Source organism: Impatiens glandulifera, chromosome 5, assembly GCF_907164915.1.
Source record: "Impatiens glandulifera chromosome 5, dImpGla2.1, whole genome shotgun sequence".
NCBI classification, from domain to species: Eukaryota; Viridiplantae; Streptophyta; class Magnoliopsida; order Ericales; family Balsaminaceae; genus Impatiens; species Impatiens glandulifera.
The window spans coordinates 46,097,430-46,110,739 of NC_061866.1; the positions used below are offsets into that span (position 1 = coordinate 46,097,430).

The 13,310-nt window shown below is 28.5% G+C and overlaps 1 protein-coding gene across 1 annotated transcript; it reads left to right on the forward strand.

Moving 5' to 3' along the window:
• The first annotated feature begins 8,499 nt into the window (after window positions 1–8,499).
• On the forward strand, window positions 8,500–10,255 carry LOC124939896 (beta-amyrin 28-monooxygenase-like). The gene is made up of 4 exons (XM_047480353.1): window positions 8,500–9,078; window positions 9,155–9,575; window positions 9,658–9,845; window positions 9,941–10,255. The coding sequence occupies exons 1-4, from the start codon at window positions 8,518–8,520 to the stop codon at window positions 10,238–10,240; spliced, it is 1,470 nt and encodes a 489-aa protein (XP_047336309.1). The 5' UTR covers window positions 8,500–8,517; the 3' UTR covers window positions 10,241–10,255.
• The last annotated feature ends 3,055 nt before the right edge of the window (window positions 10,256–13,310 follow it).

Sequence of the window (13,310 nt, forward strand, 5' to 3'; positions counted from 1 at the left end):
TGGTATTGATGTGATTAAAAGAGACTATTAATTATTCTCTTTGTAAATTTCAAAAGTATTACTAAGACAGGAGTATAAATGTTACGAAAAGAAAAGAGGTGGCGTAACTCGATAATTCGATTGATTAAAAAAAAAAAAATCCACTTTAGTCACTCAAATAGTCAAATATATGTCATTTTTAATAATGGTCCATGGTCAATGATCTTATTTGTCATTTTTGGCTAAAGTATTAATGATATTTTTTTGTCATATTTTTCAAACTAGAGAAATTGTACATTTTAAATATTAATATCAATACCCTTTCTGGCCTCAAAAATATTGAAATAGGAAGCATATATAAATCAAAATGAAGACTAATCCATATGATGGACTAGTCAAGACCCTTTTTTTCAATGGAAAGCCTCACTCCACTTGTCTAGACATTTGAACCATTTTGTAATTTATCCAAATAATTGGGAAGTATCAATTTGACTCACCCTTCCCCTTACAATTAATAATTTAATCCTACTCATAACATGATAACACTTCAAAATATTTTAAATTGTGTTTTTTTGGAAGATAGTTATAAGAATATTTGAACTCAATTTTATTTTTGTAAATGTCAATTGTCATGTGCCCGTGGCCATGTTTTCCTTCTAAGGATTATAGTTGAATCTTGGATATCAAAGAGATTTATGAGTATTCAACCGAAGATTGCCAGGGACGGATATATGTAAGCCTACTCCGAAAAGAAAAAGAAAAATTTACAGTTAAAATTTGACTATACCCGCTAATTTCTTAAAAATTTTCATGTTTGTTTATCTAATTATTAAAAACAATGATAAAACTTACTTTATCCACTAATTTTATTCATAATTTTTTTTTATTATTATTGTAAACTACTTTAAATAGTTTTTAAGCTCACCCTAACTCTTTTTTCGAGTTCGTCCATTTTCACATTAATAATAGTAATTGAAATCAGGTGTGGGTTTTCAAAATGAAAGATTTAGGCTTTTTAATAAAATTCTGAAAACTTAAATGATTTTTTTAATTTTTATTATATATGAATTTTAAAAAAAAATAAGGCTATGAAAAGATGCGGATGTAAGAATGCAGAATTCATAAATATGAAAGGCATAAGTTAATCTACCTTAGTGACTCGTACATAGAGATGACAATGGGTATCCGTATACTCGATAACTGTGGGTACCCGATGATCGGGTTCGGGTATTTAAAATAGGGTTCGGGATCGGGGATAAGGAGTAAAAAAATGTTACCTGATCGGGTTCGGGGTCGGGAATAGGTAGTGTTGGAAACCCAAACCCGATACCCGAATATTAATATATATATTGTTAAAATTTAAATAACTTTTCAAATTCTATCTCTTAACCATCATTATTTTAACCATCGTTACAATACATGAAATATAGTATTTATTTTCTCTTTACCCAAAATCATAAGTCACGCCAATATCATTTTAATAATTGTTTTTCTCTCATTAGTCATGACTTTTAATCTTCATTTTTTATTTTTTTTCAACCTTACTTCAACTTTTATCTTCACATTCTCTCTAGTTTTGTTCTTCAACTTCTATCTTCAACATTCTTTCTAGTTTTTGTTCAACATCTACAACCTAACTATGCAACCTAACTATGCAAGTAAGTAAGGTTTTCATTTGAGTTTTTTAAATTTCGATATTATTAGTTTAATGTTATTTATTATTTAATAAAGTTATGCTTGTTCTTTAACTTTTATAATCCTATACTTATTTATTAACTTAATTTTCGATCTCTATTTTGTAATTTCTTTTTCCGTTTTAGCAGCAACAAAGGTGAAATTTCTATAACTTCTGCAAGACTCGCTTCAAGAATAATGTGCTTTTTTTTTTGTGAAAAAATTATCTTGTTGATGAATATTTTGAAGTTTATGTTTAATTAAGTATATATTGTTGTGTCTGTTTTAAGTTTATTTATTTATATTTTGTGGTATGAATGAATTTATATTATGTAGTAGGAATGATATTGTTGCTTAAGTATTTAATATTTATTAATATTTTTTTGGTCAATTATATTTTGTAATAACATATTAGTTAAGATATTAGATTTAATTTAAAATTATTTTAGTCTGAATATGTTAATTAAAAAAATATTTTTGTATATTTTAAAAATAATAAATATAATTTTACACTTTAATCGGGTAATGGGTACCCGTCGGGTATCGGGTACCCTACAAATCGGGGATGAGAATCTAAATAGAGATACCCGTCGAGTTCGGGGTCGAGATCGGGTATTAAAATAAAAATCGAGTTTGGAGATGGATACTTCACTACCCGGCGGGTAAGTTATACACACAATATTTATTTTGCTTCATTTTTTTACCTAATGTATTATTTCATTGAAACATCGAGCTAGATATTATACAGCATTCAAATGGTCATAAAAAATTCTCATCTTATTATTATTATTATTAATATAACTAATCAAAATATAAAAATATTAAGGATTATTATTTTAAAATATACTCTTAATATATTTATATCTATAATATTTTTTATTCAATAACTCATTTTAATAATTAAAATTATCAAAACTAATAGTATTTTAATTTATAAGAGATGTGTGAACGCTAGCGCTTCTTGTCATCTCACGTGCTCTATTATTACATTATTTAATTAATTTAATAACAAATATATTTGCCCAATTTAAAATCACTAGTATATATTAAAAAATTTTAATTTTTTTTTATATATTAGGTAGATATTGATTTAAATGAAATTATATATTAAATTATAGTTTAATTTTGTATATATTAATAAATTTAATAGCATTTATTTATTTAAATTCAAACTCAATAATACATTTAATGATTTATGCTCTAATATCATAATTATGATTATCTTAATTAAATTATTAAACACGGTAATCCTAGTCTATCACTAATCATTCATCATAATTAACCTATAATGAAATTATTTTTTATTTTATTAATTTAGAATTTCGTAAAACCACAAATATAATTATAATGTAGTTCAAACTTACAAAAAAAAAAAAAAAATGTTTAAAAAATCATGAATATCAACCCTAACATTTTTATCTGAAAATAGACTTGGATAAAAAATTACAAATATTATGATTTTATGATTTATTAACCTTCACAGTTGTTTTTTTTTAAATAAAATTGTATGAAAATAAATAGAATATAAAAACAGTTTTTTTTATTAAATTTAAATAAGTGAAAGTACAATTATATATATATATATATATATATATATATATATATATATATATATATATATATATATATATATATATATACTAATTAATACTTAATTTAAATTTGTTTGTTTTTGTTAGGTCGAGAACTGTGGTTAATTTGGATATTTATGTGAGAATAAATGAATACTTGAGTTGAGATCGTGAGGTGACCGCCCACAAATTTAAAAACGGTTAAAAATAAAATTAAAATTTGATGACGTCTAACATTTATAAATCTCTACTATCATTAATTTTATATCAATCTTTTTTATATTTATATATAAATGAAGACTTATCCTATTAAATTAGAATATTATATACATATAAATAAAAAATAAAATATATAAAATACAAAAATTTATTTAGTAGTTTTTTTTTTAATTTTATTAGGAAAAATATGTTATAAATATTTATATATAAAATAAATAAATATGTAACATTATATAATATATATTAAAAGATAAATTAGGAGAGTAATATTTTTAATTAATTAGAATAATATATATATATATATAAATTAATATAAAAATGATTATGATAATAATCATTAAAGAAGTAAGACTTTTGTTATATTAGATAAAGTTCATATCAAAATAATTTATAATTATAAGTTTAATAAAAATAATACTATTTACATTCAAATCAAACGTTTGTTTCTATAACTTGTTTTTATAACTTCGATATTATAGTTGATAATCTAAATATGTGTTGATGATGCTTTTCATAACGATTATGATGAATTATCTATAAATTTGAGATGCTCAAATAAATAATATATAAATCATATATTTGAATAAATATGAGAGTCGCAATTCTTTTAATATAATTAAGAAGGTAAATAATCATTTAAAATGATCACCTCACAAAATTACTTAATATTTCAATATTTCAATCATAACAGTTTTTATTGGGTTAATGATTTCCAAAGAATAGATTAAAGGAATGGTAAGTTTTGGAATAAGAATGCTTGTATTTGAAAGTCAATAACTATACACAAATAATTTATCATAGTATAAGTGTGACAAGATAAGCATTTATAAATAAAAAGTAATATCAATTAAGATAGAAGTCATAAACATTTTATTATAAATATCATCTTTACTGAAGTTAATTATAATCGATTAAAAACTCAAGATCTGACGAGACACACGAAATAAAATAATAAGTTCAAATATAAAATGATAATTAAGTTTGAATTTATTCATAAATGTTATAAGTATATTTATAAATTATTTATGATTAATAAATATTATAAATAAAATGAGAATTGATTTTATTTGTTATAAATAATATTAAATATATATATATATATATATATATATATATAGTTTAAAAAAAGTTTGTATGATATTTTATTTAATTAGATTAATTAAACAAAATATGATTAGAAATTTTATTATAGTATATATAATTTATCTAGAAAATAGTTGGTAGTTAAACTATATATATATTTTGATGATAAGATGCATTAAATGATTGATTAAAAATATTTTGTGATTTTATAATAATATATAATGAGTGATAAAAATAAATAAATACAATAAATGGTCCTTTGAAGAATAAATTTAATGAGATTTCTGTTAGGATCGGGGAGGACCGGGGTGTTTCCGGTTTTAGAAAGGGTGGCCGCTTACAACACACAAAACATTCTTTGGTGATAGTCCGGTTAAAGACTAAAACCGTTCTCAGCACTGCGCAAACTGTCACAGACTCTTGAACCGGGTTCAAGGGCGAAAATGTCTGTTTCAGGTTAAAGCAACTTATGCGACTTTAGATGATGTTTTAGAAGGAGTCGGTTTTATGGATATGAGTGACCGGTTTTAGGAGTATGATTAGTTTGAGGTTAGGCTAAATAATAAAAGCAAAGGAAAGAACACGAGACAAGGATTTGTTTATGGATGTTCGGAGCAAACCCTCCTACGTCACCCCTTCTTCTCAGGTTATGAGAAGGATCTCCACTAACTTTTATAGTTAACAACAGTACCTCCGGTCGAGCCCAACTTCGCTACTCGCCGGTTACACCAAACTCACACTTTGATGTAATACAACAACTCAACACAACAACACACAAAAAGCTTCCGGTTTTAGGCACACCGGTTTTGGAATATAGCAGTTTATCTCTCTAGAACTTAATGTTTTTCGTAATCCATAATGTACAACTTTCAGAACTGATGATGCATTAAATGAAGACGTTTCGTCTTCCTTTTATAGCTGAGAGGACTCAACGGTCGTTTTTCTTCTCTCTCTTCTGGATTGGTTGATCGTTATCACGCCTGGTGTAGAGAGGTTGCTTGCACGCTTCATCTTCCTCAACACCTGGCAGTCATGCAGGCAGCTCTGAGCAAAAGATGACATAGCCGGTTTTCAGATTTGGACACGTGTTGGACATGCACCTCCGGTTGTCAACTTCGGATCAATAAAGCATCATTGCTTTCCTCGCATGCTTCCGATCGTATCTGATCTTCTTTTATTCTTTCAAGACACGTTTCTTTCGTCATGGTATGTCACTCTTGAAGTTTTAATTTTTTCGGTTTTTGTGTCTTGTGTAGTATGATCCGGCTGGTGTGTAAATTTTGTCTTTGCTAACCGGTTGCTTTGGAAAGTGAAAACCGGTTCCTCTGATCTTTAACTTGATCACTTGAAACTGGTTTCTTTGAAGTGTAGCAGCAACCGGTTTTGATACCCTAACCGGTTCATACGGTTTTGATCTGTACCTGCACATGAAAGTTAACAACTGTTTAGTTTGTCTGGCCGGTTCCAAAAAATTAACTTACTTAATTTTTCTATCAATTTCTCCCTTTTTGATTATTTAGAATAAATATTCAAAACATGTAATGTGTGGCCGGTTCCAAAATTAACTTACTTAATTTTTCTATCAATTTCTCCCTTTTTGATTATTTAGAATAAATATTCAAAACATGTAATGTGTGGCCGGTTTGAAAATTAACGTACTTAATTTTTCTATCAATTTCTCTACTATAAAATGACTCCATCTTTTTAATGCTTCAACTTTATCTTTTTATAAGTTTTTCTTTTGTATTTATAATACAAATACTTTATCTCATTTTTATTAATTTGTTAAACAATAACATGATTTATTGTTTTATCAATCATTTTTAAGAAGTCGTTTTTAGTTATTTCAATTTGATTTTTGCGTGGATGAACATGTTTGGTATATTAAAATATGAAAAGATGTTCGAATTTTGATTATCTAGCTAGTGTTTGTGGAGTTGTAATAGTTTGTGCAATTTAATATTTAACATATTTTATGATATCTTGCCAATATGGCTAGGTGTTATCTCCTCTAAGTAGCAACTTCAAATAGTTGCTCCCTTAATCCTTAATATGTTATGTCGTGTTATGACAGCCTGCTAGATTCAACCATTCACATCGTTCTGTTTTATCATATTTGATAGTTTTAGTACTATGTTCATCTAAATAGAGAAAAGACATCCATTTAGATTAGGTTGTGGACATTTTGACAAAAAGGTCTCTCACTAACCCATTACACCGCTCTATTCTCCATGACAAGTTTTTGTGCCTCATAATTTGGATGGTTTATATATATATATATATATTTATATATATATATATATATATATATATATATATATATATATATATATATATATATATATATATATATATATATATATATATATATATATATATATATATATATATATATATATTTTTTTTTTTTTTTTGGTTGCGAGAGTTAAAAGATTTCGTTTAATATCTCATTTATTAGATGGATTATTATTCATATTAAATATTTTATGGATATTATATATAAGAAAAAATTTGTATTATGGTTAGTCGTTGTCGTAAGTGTCACGAGAATGTTTAATCGGTAACTCACTTACTTTCGCATTTTTAGGAGTATCTAGTATCTGAAATATTTTATGGAATATTATTTGAATTAATTGGGTAATGCTCGAGTTATAAGTAGTTATTATGAAGTTTGGAATTTGGATTGATGTGGCTGATATGACATACCTACATAATTGAGTTATTATCACAATTAATTTTTAGTGTACTATATGATTGAAGAGAAATCGTCGAATTTTCAATGATCGTAGTCATCAAATACGTATTATTTATAAAAGTAATAATAGGGGAATTGAAAGATTTGTAGCGAATGGGATAGCGAACGACGGGAAACGCGGATTAGACTTGCTGACTCAATGTTTATTTATTTTTCTCTTTTATATTCATTAATAATTTTCTCTCTCTTCTCACTATTTACATTTTCCCCTATCTTAAATAAGAGACATTCAATATAAAAAATTCAATTTTTATTATTAAAAAATACTTAATAATTTATTTTTTTAATTTTTATTATTATAAATATTATTTTTTAAAATTATTGTACATATCACTATAAATATTTTAATTATTTCTCTCTCAATAATTTATTTCATTTTATTTATTATAAAAAAATAAAATTTATTTTCAATAAAAATGAATCAAATTAAAATAAATAATAATTAATTATGTTATATTTAATTAAAAACATTTACTTGGTTAATTTATTATTTTATATTAATAAATTATCAAAAAGTATCAATAAAATAAACATATCAAAAAAATATGGTCCAAAATATATCATAACATCTACTTTTAAAAAATCAAACAACATAATATAATCGATAAATTGTCTTTAATCATCACTATAAGTCTTATATCTCGAAACCTTTATATCTATAATTTTTATTGAATGTTGTTGATTGAGCTTTTGTAAATGATTGATCTTTATGTAGTTGATTGAGCTTCTAATATCCGTTTCGAAAAGACATTCAGGTCATTCACGGAGTTAATCGTTTGTTTCGAAAATTTACGAGTTCAATAATCTATTTAGTAACGTTTTATTTTTAATATCATTATTTATCGTTAATTTAAACTATCCTTATAATTTTTTAAAAAGTCAAATAATATAATAATATAATAATATATATATATATATATATATATAAAAAAAAGTTAACACAACACATAAATGATTTTCATCTCTTTTAAGGAGCTCATCTTTTATTTCAATATAATTTGTATATTCTCAATCTTTGTTTTTCCCTTGTTTTTTTTTCTCTGTTTTTTGGGTATCAATCAAACAAGACCGGCTTCCTTATTAAATAGTTATTGTGGTAGTTGTCTAGTAGTAAAAAGGCATAAATAAATTGAAGATTCTCTAACAATATAATATTGTAATAAACCCATGATCATCATCTTCAACGGTTGGGTTTATTTTGGAGCCCTCTATCTCTCACTCATCAAGAAAATCACCATGGAATTTGATGACATGAAGCTATCTAATCTACTTCCGATGTCCACCGTTTTCCTATCCATTCTGTTGCCCTTCATCTTGTTTCTCATAAACAATCAGCGTAAGAAATGGACGACATCACATGAGAATCGAGCAAAGGTACCACCTGGCTCTATGGGCATACCAGTGGTGGGGCAAAGCCTGACTCTCCTATGGACGATGAAATCAAACACAGCCGACAAATGGGTCTCCGACAGAGTAAACAAGTATGGTGCCGTGTCCAAGCTAAGCCTGTTTGGAAAGCCGACTGTCCTTATCCACGGCCAGGCCGCAAACAAGTTCGTATTTGGCGGCAACAGTGATCAGTTGGGGAACAGCCAGACGGAATCGGGGAAAACACTGATGGGGGAACGGAACATTCTAGAACTAAGTGGGGAGGATCATAAACGGGTGAGGGGAGCACTTGTATCGTTCTTGAAGCCTGAGTGTTTGAAGGAGTATGTTGGTAAGATGGATCAAGAACTCCAAACCCACCTTCAAACCCATTGGACTCCCGCCGCCGCTACACAGAAAAGCATCACGGTAAGTAATTATCATTCATTCATGAGAAGTGAGAACCATGTATATTATATAAATGAATCTCTCTGTCTGTTTCAAGGTTGTGCCCCTGATGAAGAACCTTACTTTCAACATAATATGTTCTCTTCTATTTGGGCTGGAGCATGGGTCAAGGAGAGAAGAGTTACTAAACTGTTTTCAGGTTCTAATAGCCGGATTGTGGTCACTACCGATCAATCTTCCCTTCACGCAATACAGAAGAAGTCTCAAGGCCAGTCTCAAGATCACTCACATACTTAAGGACGTCATTCGAGAAAAGAAAGCAAAGCTAGTTGCTGCGAAAGGATCAACTAACGAGGACATCATCGCTTCCTTGATCAGCAGCAAAGTATCCGACGAAGAGATCATTCACAACATGAAGCTTATGATGGTTGCAGGCCATGACACCTCTTCCACCGTCCTATCATTCATTATTAGGCTCCTCGCCCGCGATCCTGTCGTTTATGAAACCCTTCTTCAAGGTGATAATAAATTAGTTGTGGTGTACAACCAACCCGGTTGGGTGTAATTGAATATAAAAGATTTAATTACATCTGATTGCAGAACAAGAAGAAGTATCCAGAAGCAAAGGTTCCCGGGTGCTGCTTACAAGGGAAGATCTAGGGAAGATGAAATATACATGGAAAGTAGCTTTAGAAATTTTGAGATTGGTTCCTCCACTCTTTGGAGGGTTTAGGAGAGCCCTAAAAGATATTGAGTATGAAGGTTTCCTAATTCCCAAAGGATGGCAAGTAAGTGTGTGAATGACTCAATAAATACAAAATCTTACATGGTTGGTTGTAAAAGAAATTAATTTACTTCTTTCAATGACCCTTTTATAATGAAGGTTTTATGGGTATCAAGCATGACTCATATGGACAATAACATATTCCCAGATGCGTCCAAGTTTGAGCCATCAAGATTTGATAACCCAGGAAGCGTTCCACCTTACTCCTACATTCCCTTTGGAGCTGGGCCTCGGATATGCCCAGGATACGAGTTTGCTAAAATTGAGATTCTGGTCACAATCCATTACATTGTCACCCGCTTCAAATGGAAACTATGCTGCGACGATAATTTCTTTGGACGTGAACCAATGCCAATGCCTACTCAAGGACTTCCCATTCAAATTGTTTCTAAGGAGTAGCTAAAAGAAGCTGTAACTATACATATATATGCTAATAAGTGAACAAACAAACAAACAGATTAGGCTACCTCAAAATACGTAGTAGTATTCCAAACTTTATGTTATTATACTTCTGCATTGAAATATGTATCATAGGGAATTGTGATAATGATGTTACTTGTCAATGATGTGATGTTAATATTGTCTCGAAATGACTATTTCTTAAAACGATTGTAGAGCAGAGGTCGACTATTATTCTCTTTGTAAATTCTCACAAGCCATTGAATTGATATTTCAAACATGTATTATGCAATATCAGGAATTCAATTGTTTACTCCTCACCACTGGAAAATGTCAACCTTGGCAACCACTGGAAAATGTCAACCTTGGCAACACCTAGATGACAGCCCCAACCTCAGGTGAGATTGTAATTTTATCAGAACAACAATCCTTGTGATAAAAAAATCCTAAACTTATGGAAGGTACAAATCAATTCAAGTATAATGTCATTTTGGCTAAAGTTTAATGATTTTTATATTTTAAATCAAGTAATTGATGGCACATTTATTCTTCTTTGGTTACATTTTTTTTTATTAACTTCCTTTCCTTCTAATGACCCGGCATATCTATTCTTCTTTGCTGCCAGATTCAGTAGCAGGCATCAGTCCGTAGAACATATAAAAATGAGTTGGTTGTGTCGCGAAGTACTCTTGTGTACCTACGAAATCATTTTTTATATTTATTATGTTCTAGAATTAAAGACAATTTGATTAGTATGACAACTCCAAAAGAACGGAGTAACCATAATGAGGGATCAGCAAGCTGTGTCATCCTCAGAAGGACATGTTTATGACATTGACGATAACTAGAAACATGGAGGCTTGCCAGTTATCAAGGTACCAGATAGTGTATACTCACTGTTTGATTGGAAAACAACACCTAATAAAGATCCCTAAGAAGAGCTCATTGCAGTTAATTAATTCTGATATTTGTGGACAGCAATAACACCAACTACTAAAAGTAGAAAAAGGTATTTGCTCACTTTTATAGATGTTTTTTTTTTAGAAAAGTGTAGATTTACTATTTAAGTGAAAAATCTGAGACTTTTAAAAACTTTAAGTTGGCTGTTAAACAGGAGTGTGGAAAATCATTAGTTTGCTTACGTATTGATAGAGGGGGAGTGTTCTCTTCACTAAAGTTTAACAACTTTTGTGAAAAACGTGGGATTAAGAGACAATTAACAACTACTTACACCCCACAACAAAACGGTATAACTTAACAGAGAAACAAAATCAAACAAAATTATCATAAATTCAGTTAGAAGCATGTTGTTAGCTAAAGCTAGTTCCAAGAATTTTCTGGCTGAGGCAGTTGAATGGAATATTCATATAATGAACAGATGTTTCCCTGTTGCATTAAAAGGAAAGACACTAGAGAAAACATGGAACAATGTCATTCTATAAGTTGAGTACTTTAGAATAGATGATAAAAGTCATATGATTGTGTCCTATTTGGTATAAAAGAATTCTTAGGTACTTGAAAACAACTGTGGAGTGGGGGAATATTCTAAAAAAAGAGGAGATTTGAAAGATTTAATTGGTTTCTACGACAGTGATTATGTTGGTGACTATGATTAGAGGGACGAATCAGGGCTCGGGTGGGCTCTACTCCGAAAAAAAAAATTAATTATTAAAAAAATTATAAAACTTTACTCTTATATACTTGTTTATAGAAATATGACATTATTCTTTGTCTCTTAAAAAAATTAATATAATTCATTGTTTTATATTTAATTATTAAAAAAAATTATAAAACTTTACTTTTATATACTTGTTTTTTCAAAAAAAAAAAATTATTATTTTAAATCTACCTTAAATTTTTTCAAGCCTATCCCAGTTCGAAATTTTGGGTCCATTGTATTTTTGTTAGACGATGAAAAATAGAATGATAAAAAAAAAACAGTCTATATAGTGACTATTTCAGAACTGAATCTGAGTTTGTGGCAGCTGCTTCTTGCATTTATCAAGCAATTGGAATAAGAGAATTTTGAGTACTATAATATTTTAGAGAAATGATTAGGAAAATAAAAAAAATATATATTTTTTTCTTTTTTTCTTCAATTTTTTTGTTTTCAATCAATGAGATGGTACCATGTCATTCTCTCTCCCTCTCTAAATTATCCTCAAAAAGAGTCTATTGTATGATTCTATATTGTGATAATGCATCTGCTAAAAAGTTGTCAAAAAATACGAGATATTGCTAATGACAAGATGATTGAATTAGTTCATTGTCCCACTAAAGAACAGTCCACATATGACATGACTAAAGCAATAAAATTGAATGTTTTTATCAAATTGAGAGAAACAATAAAATATTTAAACTCTAATATAAATGTATAATGAGTTTAATTAGTAGGGAGGATTTGTTGGAAAAAAATAAATAGTTTTAAGTTGTTTTATTTAATTAAAATAAAAGAGCTAGTCTGGGCATGTCTCACATGATTACTTTTATTTAGTATTTCAATTATTAAGTAAGTAGTATTAGTGCCTTTATTTTAGGTAGATTAGTTAACATGTTATTTGGTTAAGTTGTAGGCTATTTAAAGTCAACTCTTTTATTAATGAAATTAGTTATTTATTTAGCTTACAACATTGCCAAGGTGTGTTGACCTCACTCGTTGGGTCGACTCCTGGGTTGACTCAGAGACGTGCAGGGTTACAGGGCTGGCTGATGCAGGGTGGTCAGCCGATCTGTCACCGACGTCTCTCTAGTTCACAGGTTTTTACTTCTTTTTTTAACAAGTTTTTTCCGCAAAACAAAGACAAAATGATAAGTTTTTTATTAATTCGAAATTATTTAAAATATAAAATTATGGTATAAAAAAGGAGTGTGTACAAATAACAATCAAACAAAGCCTAAGCCTGTCTCCTTATTGAATAAATAATGTGCCGGCTGTTTAGCTATTAATAAAAGGGCACAAATCATTTTAAGATTTTATATCAGTATAGTATTGTAATAAACTAATGACCATCTTCAAAGTTGACCATCTATTTAAGACCCTTCTATCTATCTCTCATAAAGAAAATGACCA

What these genes read in the sequence shown, in the direction of transcription:
- LOC124939896 (XM_047480353.1), top strand. Translation starts at nt 8,518, where the DNA reads ATGGAATTTGATGACATGAAGCTATCTAATCTACTTCCGATGTCCACC. An exon ending in TTATGAAACCCTTCTTCAAG is followed by an intron (nt 9,576 to 9,657) that starts GTGATAATAAAT and finishes ATCTGATTGCAG; the next exon opens with AACAAGAAGAAGTATCCAGA. An exon ending in TAATTCCCAAAGGATGGCAA is followed by an intron (nt 9,846 to 9,940) that starts GTAAGTGTGTGA and finishes TTTATAATGAAG; the next exon opens with GTTTTATGGGTATCAAGCAT.